At 38.2% G+C, this 11,579-nt stretch overlaps 1 protein-coding gene across 1 annotated transcript in view; it reads right to left on the bottom strand.

Annotated features, from left to right (window-relative positions):
- The window catches only part of ppm1e.S (protein phosphatase, Mg2+/Mn2+ dependent 1E S homeolog), a 104,791-nt gene extending 93,594 nt beyond the window's left edge, over positions 1-11,197 (bottom strand). The window contains exon 1 of the mRNA XM_018249657.2: positions 10,830-11,197. Coding sequence (XP_018105146.1) covers positions 10,830-11,011 — 182 coding nt within the window. The 5' untranslated portion in view covers positions 11,012-11,197. The remainder of the gene's footprint in view (positions 1-10,829) is intronic.
- Positions 11,198-11,579: the final 382 nt, after the last annotated feature.

An 11,579-nucleotide genomic window follows, 5' to 3' on the forward strand; every position in this document is an offset into this window, starting at 1 on the left:
TCTTGTAACCCATAACAACCAATTATTTGTTGCTTATTAACAGATGACTAGTACAAGTTACATGTTTATTGATTGTTTACTAGGAGATATATATAGTATATCAGGCTCAAAGACCCTAGTTTAGTAAACCATAGCAGCTACTTGCTTTTAAACCATAGCCCTGCAAGAAAATGCTAAAATAGGAGCAAACTTGATACCAGTAAATATATCTTTAGACAGTAGTATTCTAGGAAACTTTGCATAAGAACGTACATTTTAACATTTCCTTTTAGATTTGATTCTTCTAAATTCGGACTTAAATTGCAACCCGAGTCACTGCTCCTAGCTACTAGAAAATGCCTTTAATAGAATAGAATAGAATAGATTGACTTGAAAATACAGCCCCTACCTCTTACTGAACACCAGAAGTCTGGTTACCCCCACAGAGAAAAACAACTGCAGGAGCTCAGAAAAGAGTTGGGATTGTATTTTGACTGATCTAGCTAAGGAAATACAATACATTTCACACTGATTTCTTGGGACTGCACTTTAAAAAAATTCAATTGGATATAAAAGCATTACTTTAATGTTTATATTTTGTAATTCACATTTTCTTTTCCTCCTCTCAGTCTCATACCCTTTCTAAGGAATGGACCAGTTGGAAAATCACTTTGCATTCAAAAGATAGTAGAAATGCAACTAAGTTTTAAGGGGAACTGTTGCTATGATAACACTAAATTGTACTGGTTAAATCTATTTCTTAAAAGTGTGTATTATTTATCTCTTATAGTGTTTTATATAAGTAACAGTTTACCTGTGTGTTCCTCAATGTAACATTTTATTTCTACAAAGAACACATATTTTCTGAGTCACTAACATATTTTACCGGCACTGATCGGCAAATTCCAACAGGAGACGGAATCTTGCAGTGCACCAATGATAAGCAGGGTTGCCACTTGCTTAGTATTTCACCTGCTTAGGCTAGTGCTACATGGGGGCTGAAAATTGGCCTAAAATACACAGGTCCCTACATGGGCAGTAGTTTCTTCTTTTGTTTGCATCCAGACTTTTTGGGGTATATTTATCAAAGAGTGAAGTTAGAGATCGCCACAGCCCGCTAAAGTGAAATTCCGCCACTTTCCATTAATTTCTATAGGATTTTTAAATGAGCATTTATCAATGGATGAAAGTGAAAGTTCACCCTTTAATAAATACGCCTTGAAAAATGGCATAGAGTGGAGAGTGGTGGAATTTCACTTTAGCTAACATTCTTTGATACCCCTTTGTGTGGGCTCCGGTGCAAACACACGCTGATTTTGGAGTGAAAATGCAAAATCCCATGTTTCTTTGTCAACATCAGCCTAGATAAAACCAATTTGCCAGCATGAATTGTTAAGTATCCACAATAGTTTATTTTATTTTGTTTAAAATAACAACAGAAAAGTAAATGGTGTGTACAAGGCATGTCAAATTTGTTATCTTGGGTACCTGTTAAAAAAAAAAGAGCTAAACTCTGTAACTGTTTTTTTTTATAGTACATGTAAAATGTATTTTTTTGCATCTTATTTTTCACCATGCTTCCAAACTCTTTAAGTTTAAGTTATTCACACTTTAAAGTGAAATGTACTGTAGATATATATATAGATATATATATATATATATGTAGAAAGATTTCTTCCAATTACTAATCAGTAGCAACACTTTCCTGTTTCCCTCCATACACAGAGCTACTTCAGCTTTCTACGGTGTACTGAGTGCAATATACTATTTAGTGCTCCAGCTTTAACACAGTATTAGTGATCAATACAGCTGATATTAAAAGAAATTATAAACAATATGTATTTATCAATATCACAGATTTTAGCAATGTAGTTATCTTGTTTCTATTATTTGTATTATGTTTATGATTTGTCTGGTTTTAGGCAACAGTAAAAATCGAATGGTATAATGCCATCTCAACCTGGTGAAGTCTGCTGTATAGTATATCTGTCAGGTCACCTTCAGGCAAAAGCATTCATTATACTGTAGGAGAGCAACAGCTATAGCTTCCCTGTGCACTGAGAGCATGAAACCAAGACTAGTGCCTACAGAGCTGTGCTTGCTTATACCCACTCATTTATTTATTCTTCAGAATTGTTGTATTTTTGCTATAATTAAAAAGCACGGATTTCATAAATTTGGACCTCTGACAGTTGCTAAACTAAAATTCCTTTCTTATTCTCAGCAAGCAGCAACCTCATCAATAAAGTCTGGAAATACCTGTATCTAATAATTATAGTCCATGTGAAAACATTCACCAACACATTCCTGCTGTGCACACATCCCACCCAAATCATCTTTTTTTGAATCCCTTATTTTCAGCCTATTCCTACCTACGCAATTCTAATGTGTACATATTAGTGCTGCTCGATGGAAATGCTGTCTTCGAGACACCCCGGATTATCCTCAGTGACTCATTTTTTTGCCAAAAGAAAATCCCTCTGGTGGAAATGAGAATTCTTCTCAGAAATTCTGTACAGACATTTCATGTGGGTGAAGTTTTCTACAATGTGCGTCAAATATCTCCCAGCCACAGCTCAGCAGGACTATTCAATTTGTCATCCTGTCATGATTAGATGTTTCTTCCTGGTCTAAGACATTTCATAGTGCTTCTTCAGTGAATTTGGCATGCTTGATGATGATGTATGGGGATTAATTAATTTGAGTGGCAGAAGTTAATAGGAATGAAAAAAATGTAGAACCAGATATTTTACAATACAGAAATGCTGTAGGTTTCCAACATTCCTTGCCTTAGCTAATTCAGGACACATCCTAAGGATTTTTAAACAGGTGCATTCTCCTGCGGACATACTTTTTTCATATGTTCCACTGAAGGGATTACAGCCTCTTCTTTCAGTGAGTCTGTACTCTGTACTCTGCTGAAGGCATCAAGTTGTGTTCCACCTGTGTTCAATGCTTCCCAGATTGAAAGAAACAGGCTGCATTTTCTCATGTGGTTTCTTGCGGTGGAACACATGGAGGATATACCACAAAGAACAGAGCAGAAGAAACTTTCATCTGTAAGAGTTACATTGATATAATCATTGGGTTTCATTTGGAGGGGTTGAACTTGATGGAATTTGGCCTTTTATCAACCCAACTTAACTATGTAATATGAGAATACAGGAATGAGGCAGCTTTTAGTAGTGTGCTGCCACTACTGTGGCCCTGTTGTCTGCATTTTACATTTGCATTGGTAAATTTCCTATCTGCATTTACTTCTATCACTGCTACATTCCTGTAGTCAAACATACATACATGTTTGACTATCCAGGGTCCCACATCTGTACGGCAGTCCTTCAGATACTATTAAAGTACATATTCCATCTCTAACAACTGCTGTTTTATAGAAATAATGATGCACCACATTCTTTCTATTGGAACTGCAACCACTAAAGACAAGCGTGTTCAAACAAACTGAATCATGAAACATCTCTCATGGCCCAGAGTTCAGTGTTAGCCTTGGAAGGCACCACTATCCATCACTTAAGCTACTGACTCAAATAAATAACTTAATTTCTTCTGGAGAATTTAGTTTTTACTTTAAATGCAAAAGTAAGGGGCACTCTTTGGAAGAGCTAAACCAAGTGACTGTATTGTAGTGAATGGATTAATTTAACAAAGCTACCATTAACAATTTACACTAACAGAAAAAAAGAGTATATATTGTTTGTTTATTTTTGCTTTCATATTTGACTGGATCCCCCACAGGGTAAGCAACATCTTTCCAAAGTGTATTCAGTGCTACCTCTATCTTTAAGATACTAGAACATAATTTCAGCTCTTTTAATGAGAATAATATCAGTATTGGCAGCATCATTCAGCAGGCTAAAAGGTAGGAAATATATAATTATCTCACACTGCTCATAAAAGAATCAACATCATGGCACGGGTGATTCTAGCCATTATGCCGCCTGAGGCGGCCTTTTTTTGCCGCCATCGCCCCTCCCGACAGTACTCACCTTTAGAACGCCAGAGAGGGCAGGGGCGGTCCATGTCGCTTAGTGCAGAGAGCGCAATTATTTCTTAGAGTGACAGGTCCCCTTTAAATAAGGTTGGGGACCCCTGCTTTAAGGTATAGGATATAGAAAACACCAATTTTTGTAAATTCCCAGGTTCCAAGCATTATAGATAACAGATGAAATACCTATATATAGGGTCAGACCAAGCCAACTGGGCAATCTAGGCAACATGGCTTATATGTCTTTGTGTGTTTATTTTTTTTAACATATTCTGCTTCCTGCAATATAGTCCACTTACAAGCTTTACATATACAATTCAGGCAGAATGATAAATATAATAAGGTTGCATTATCCAAATGGATAGTGCATACCTTCAAATAATGCTTGCATGGAGCTAACTATTTTGTACCTCCTAACTAACTGTCTGTTTGAAGGTAAGACAGTCCCAAACATTGGGCCCCAAAAGGGATGTATGCAATTATGGGTCTCAAAGGACACACAGCAAAATTAATTACAATTACTACAGTGTTCCAGTGAAGTCTGTTTCTAAAAAGAGTGAAATTGTTATAAGAATTAAGGCAAAACAAACTGAACATATGAACTCTGGAACTGTATTGTAGCAGAAAACAACCTAGCACTAATAAAGTTTGTGTTAAAAAAAAGTACAAATTGTACAAAGTATCACTAAGCGGAAGCACAGACACTACACATACCTTTGTTATTATTTCCCAAGAGCATATACAGATTATGACTGATGTCTTGTGCAAGAGCATAGATAGATGAGCACTAAATGAACATGCACTCTGGGGAAATATTTTAAACAATTAGTAGAGACAGCAGTTCACAGGCAGAATGTATTAGAATTTTGTTCCTATAAAAGCCAATTGCCAATCCTAAAATATGGTGATCAGGAGATGAATGAGTTTTATATTTACGTAAAGGAGTAAAAATGACAAAATTCTAAAATGACAAAATTCGAAGTTTTCATTGTGTTCTTGCAGTTTTAGTGCCCGGAGTATAAGAAATGTGTGAACCAATTTTTTTGCCCAAAGTGCATTTGAAAAGGATTTTTGTAACTTAAATACGAGGTTTGCAAAACTGTACATAAAAAAAAGCTTTTTTTGATTCAGAAGTCCAGTTTTTATGTAACCGTAATTTAGTTACTGTTGCTGTAAATCGCAATTAACCCTTGGCAATCCAGGGGCCCAGAGTCCCTTTTGCGTATGAAAAGTATTGGAAAATGGGGTTTACAGAGCAGTGCCTCCACCTAGGGAACACTGAGGAGCACACCTCAGGGGACTTCCACTAGGAAAAATAAACAAACAGTTTGCAATTGATACAGATATAAACTTTATAAACAGTAGTAAAAGAACTTGGACAATCTAATACACAATATACTCCTGCACCGGGACATGTGGGACACTCCCTAACTCACTATTAGGTACCTGACTGTTTCTCCAACACAGTCCTTTTTATTATCAAAGTCCCAATCCTCTGGAAGGGGTTAATAACCACACAATTCAGTTCAAATAGAATGTCCCTTCCCCAGAGCTCTTATACCCCAGGTAGCGCTACCTTTCCGAAAAGTACCTCTCCCTTTGGAACTTAGCAGCCGCTCCCACGTAGCAGGTAAATGCACAAAACCTGTCTTCAAATTGGGGCCCAACGTTTGTAATCTTGCCAGTATCTTCACTTGGGTGGCTCACTCACAGGGGTGCTCTCAGAGGCAATCACACTGGAGATTACAGGCAGCTCTGCAGCAGGATAAATCTCACCAGTGCACCTTTCTCCTTCTGTGTCTCTAGCAGCTTGGCAGGGAACAGGATGGGCTCTTTCTGTATTTCCACAGATTCAACAGCTTGGACAGTTTCACAAGAGATGGTTCTGGCTGGATCTTTCACCATACAACTCCTGTTAAACTCTGTTGGAGACCCTGTACGAAAGGCTCAGTCAGGCACACCCTCTCTCCCAAGGATGCACTGGGGTGCCCAGCCTGTAACTGGGCTGGATGATGTCACAGACAGAAAAACAGGGAAAGGATTTCTCTGGTCCCCTACATTTACTTGAAGTGTTTTCTGTAGACATCCACCAATTCAGTTCAGAGTTTAAGTGCAGTTGGGAGCTGGTACAGCATTCATTCAGTCTGTGCCATCATGTATGTTTGTGCAAGTACAGATCGTGTTTGTGCACCTATTCTACTTAGTACAACAAAAACTTTTTTTCCCTTTTAATCTAGAGAGAATACTTACATGTTGTCCAAACATTGAAATCATAAAAAAATAACACCACAAGCGTCCTAGAAAACATTTAGAAGTGACAAGCAAAACAACATTATGTTTAGGTATATATAGAGTACAGGCATGGGAAGTGTTATCCATAAACATGTTATCCAAAAGCTCTGAATGGAAGGTTGTCTCCCATAGGTTCTATTTATACACATAATCCATTAAAACATATTTCCTTTTTATGTTTTATAATAAAACCGTACCTTGTACTGATCCCAACTACAATATAATAAATCCCTATTGGAGGCAAAACAATACTATTGGTTTTATTTAATGTTTGGATGATTTTTTTGTAGCCTTAAAGCATTTGTCCCCCAACCAGTGGCTCGTGAGCAACGTGTTGCTCATCAACCTATTGAATGTTGCTCTGAGTGGCCTCAAATCAGGTGTTTATTTTTTATTCATGATTTTGGAGCAAGTTTTGGTTGTATAAAAAACAGGTGTAGAGCCTCCTGTATGCTGCTAGTACACATAGGGGCTAACAACGGTCAATGACAGCCCATAATTGACACTCCTGGAAACTTCTTGAATCCTTGTGTTGCTCTCCAACTTTTTTTCACATTTGAATGTAACAAGGGTTGCATGGGTAATAGTAAGTAAGGTTGCTATTTTCCCTCATTATAATGAATGAATGGACTCACACATAGATAATTACTTTTTAATAGGTAAAACAGTATATAGTATTAATAAGTTATTACCGTTTAACAAACACACTCTGACCATGATTCCTGAACTTTTATTTATGCAGCTTTCAAATCTTGCCAGATTCTTCTGTACAGTATAATATAACTGACTCCAAATTTGCCTCTGTGTTTGACTGTCTGTATTATGAAGACATGAAACAGACAATCTGCACACAGACCAAGTGGGTGGAAGACTGGTGCAGCACCATCTGTTCTGCCACTTACTATAAAAGTAGGTATTAATGCCATTTCATATAGGAAAGATTTACCCTAGCTGCTTCATCGCTCTAATGAAACAGTATTTCTGCTCCTGCCAATACACAGCTGAAGACAAACAATTTATTGAGTTACTGACAAAGAACAATGTACTTATCTTCTTCAAACCTATTTGAAATACTGCACACAAATGGCCTCATTTACTAGCATGGGTGGTAGATCGCAGTGCAGTTACCCATACCTACACATGTAGTTATGTGTATTGGTACTGCACTCAGCACCTTTGTCAGTACGTAACATCAACCCTGTTAATCATACAGGTTCACCTTTAAGTTACCTTTAGTATGTTACAGAATGGCTTATTCTAAGCAACTTTTCCCTTTTATATTCAGTATTTTTTTTTTTAATTATTTCCTTCTTCTTCTGCCTCTTCCCAGCTTTCAAATGGGGGTCACATACCCCATCTAAAAAAACAAATGCTCTGAAAGGATTCAAATTAATTGTTATTGCTCCTTTTTATACTTCAGCTTTCTATTAATGTGATAGCCTGTGATCAGTCAAAATGCCATCCTTTGTAGTCACATGGATCCATGCGCATCATGCAAGCCAAATGAGAGTGGGAGTGAACAACATCATTGATATGATCGAGACAGATATACATGGAATGATACTCATCCATCTTCATGGAGTCACATGGAAAATACAAATGTATTGAATTCCAATCGTATATCGAAGGGTATTCCCTTTTAATCTTGGATGCAGCTGACAGTCATATCAAAATCAAGTTGCATGTAATGAATTTTATGTTGTACAGATAGCAGGATGCCAAATGCAAATGTGCATGAGACCTAATAGTATAATGATGCAATTCCATAGAAAGAAATAATAAAATGCTCTCTGCATAACTAATGTATATTTGGTTTTTCGGCTGTGCAGCTAACCCATGTATTTCATTTTACTAAGCAGGAGTAACACCTTCCATTAACCCCACAGCATCAAGTAGCACAAATAAAACTCCAGACCTCCAGCATGTTTCCTCAGGCAGCTTTTGCATAATAGCACGACCACACTTCTGCTTTATCAAGAGGAAATGCTTAGCAATGTAGCCTATTTATATGCAGGCAAAAAGCATTTGCAAACACACACTAAACAATGAACAGTATGCTTATTTAATCTTTCTGCTTGGAATATGCATTTCTTGGGAAAAGCTTTTGCACAACTCTTTGTGGCCCGGGCAATGCTAAGATGATAAATCTATTAAATGAGAAACCCACAGAATTCTTCATGATTGCCTGCATGCCATATGGCAAATGGGGGAGGCATGTTTTCAGAATAAGGGCTACAGAACACAAGGAATCATTTCTCAAAACCATAGCAACCAATCAATAGTTGTAGTCAGTAGCATATTTTGGTCCAATGCTGCCCTTGGCACCTAACCTGTAAGTGCCCATTATGGCAGCGGATGTGATGTCACAGAACAGCTCGTAAATTCATGATGTCACTTCCACCTGGCACTAAGGGACCCCCTAGCCCTCACCACTGCTGATGGATTTGATGGAAATGTATCTGGCAGCAGGGAAATGGCCTTTATTTTCCCTGAAAGTTTTATTTATTATATAGGCATCGAAGGGGCTACCACCATTAAAGCACCTAGGCACAGGCCTGTTTGTAGTCGTGATCAAAATACTTGCTACCTACCTTGAGTTGCTTCCCACAAACATTATGACTAAGCTTTCCATTTATTTAAAATCACAATAAATTGTATTGGGTAGGGGCCCTTTGACAGCCACTATGAGGTGATCAAAATACTCCATTGTGCCTCTACCCCCCTATGTGCAATGTAAAACTAACAGTTTCTCTTTGCTGAATTTAAGACTGATGGCTAGTACACATTGAACAGACTGTTAATATTGCATTTGCCCTTTGGAGTGTATAAAGTTTTAATGCAAAAACAGGAAATAAAATTAACCTGTAGCAGAACAGTAACATTTCACAGATAGCCAAATTATGCATGATGAAAAATGCAGAAAACGTGAGTTTATTTAAATTTAATTAATAAGGCAGAATGAAGGTTCAAGGTCAAATGTAAAATCCACTATGTTAAATAGAGAAAAGGCCTATTTACTTCATAAGTAAATAATTTACAAATAACGTGACATCATACAGTTACTGAGCACCATTAAGAAATATAAAAAATGTGATCTATCAGAGAATGTATTTACATAGAACTGAAGGAAACATACACTCTGAACATCTAATGCTACAACTATGCAGTGCTTACTGATACTGCTGTAGATCTGATAATCAACGAAAGCCAAGACCCACAGACTGGACACATCTAGTATATTTTTATGGTCAGTGAGCTCTTACAAGGGAAGCCAATAACACATTTATGAAAAAGCAGTCAGTACTGTGTTCTGTAATAGAATGTATACAATTACATTTTCATCAATGTTTTCAAGATGCAAGTAATATATGCAATGAGAATAGAAAAGATATTCATCAGCATCTTATCAGCTTTCTGCACCTGAAAAAAACTGACCTTGTCACTTCATTCTTTGGGACCTGTCTGCACGCCCCCATGCCACTCAAGAAACACATACAGGAACAAGTGCCACCCATGGGAATTAGACCGTACAACCAACCCCCCCCCCCCCCCCCCCAAGATATGCAGCTTTATAAAGATGGACAGTAAAATAATCAACAATGTATTATTGAAACTGTTCATTCATGAGGAAAAAAGGAGAACAGCTTTGAAGCAAGGGCACAGTTCAAATCAAACTAAAAACAGAATTTCTAGTGCGGCAAATGCTATCCCATAATTTGTCATTTTTTTCCTAATGTTAAGGCTGGGTTTGGAGGTACATTCTGAGTAAGTATAAGAGCTATATGATTGTTACAATATGGATTTATGTGCAAGTGTTGTTCTAATATCACCAAGGTTGTAGTTGAAATCTAGACCTATATCCAAGTCTCCCAAAGTACTCCTTATTTAGCCTTCTCACAAATCACTCTTCGGAGGTGCTCCTTGATTGGACAGTTGGTTAAAAACATGGGTCACATGGAGAAGTCTCTGATGGCGCACTAAAGGACTGAGGGAATCTTTATAATGTTTGGCAAGTTAAAAGGGTAAGAACCTCCCCCTTAAAAAAAACATTTTGCCTAATAAAGGAAAATATTATTCTAGATAACGTTCTGTTAAATGAAACATTTTCAGTGGTTTTAAAGCAGATTGTGAACATAACTGCTACTTGTCTGTTCCTTCTCATTCTCTGCCACAGGCTTCTGACTTTGCTATGTGATTCACAGACCTGAGAAGAAACACTCAGCGTTGATGTTCTGCTACAAGAGAACATTCACAAATAACTTTATAAAAACCACAAATCTGTCATCAATGTATATTAGCAAATTGCTTGGCATTTCAACTTATTTAAGTAGGCAAATTGTATTTTGTTGGGGGTTTCCATTCCCTTTAACCTCTAGAAGTTCTGCATAGTTGAATAAACGACCAAAAAGTGCTTCATTAAATTGACCACCCACAAGCAAATACAATTTAGTACAGGCAATGCGCCCAATACAAGCCGAACACAATCAGGTGCTGCTTTGCCTTTAAACCCCCGCACAAACCCCGCACTCCCTGCCGCCGGCCACACAAATCACTTAACTATTTGCAGAGATGCTGCAGGCACAGGTCCAGGCATTCCCCTTCCACCTCTTCAGGGGTGATGTGGTCAGACACGGGCCGGAGTGGGATAGGGTCCTCCTCCCCGAACTCTCCTCTAAACTCCCCTAAGAAAAGCTCCAAGAACCTGCGGCAGGTTTTCTCCTCGCTGGATAAGCCGGACATCGCTTCTCATTCCTAGACACGAGGAACAAGAGGAAAGACTAGCGGCGCTGGCGGCAGCACACACACACACTCCTGCAGTAGCAGCGCTGTCACTGGCGGAGGGTGCGGGCTGCACAGCTGCTGGAGAGCTCCGGGGCGGGTTCCACGACAGGTTGGGGGTGTGGCCAGGGTAGGGGCGTGAACATGGCGTCCTTATGACACGTACCGCCCACCCTCCTCGTTTCTATAGAGACTAATACGTCTTCATATGCATCAATTGAGGAGCCGAGTGTTTATAGAGCTGAGCTTGTCATTGTAGACGAACAGCGAGGAAGAAATCCCTGACCTGTGCGCTTATTATTAGTTTAAGCTTCTGATTGGTTGTGGAGATGACGCTGGAGAAAATACCGAGACGTTACGTTGTCATTAAAGGGGTTGTTCACCTTTGACATAACTTTTAGTATGATGTGGACAGTGATAGTGTGAGGCAATTTGCAATTGTTTTTCATTCTTTATTGTTGAAGATTTTTGAGTTATTTAGCTTTATTCAGCAGCTCTTCATCTTAAAGGACCAGTAATAGCAAAAAAT

This window comes from Xenopus laevis, chromosome 2S (genome assembly GCF_017654675.1).
Source record: "Xenopus laevis strain J_2021 chromosome 2S, Xenopus_laevis_v10.1, whole genome shotgun sequence".
Classification (NCBI taxonomy): domain Eukaryota; kingdom Metazoa; phylum Chordata; class Amphibia; order Anura; family Pipidae; genus Xenopus; species Xenopus laevis.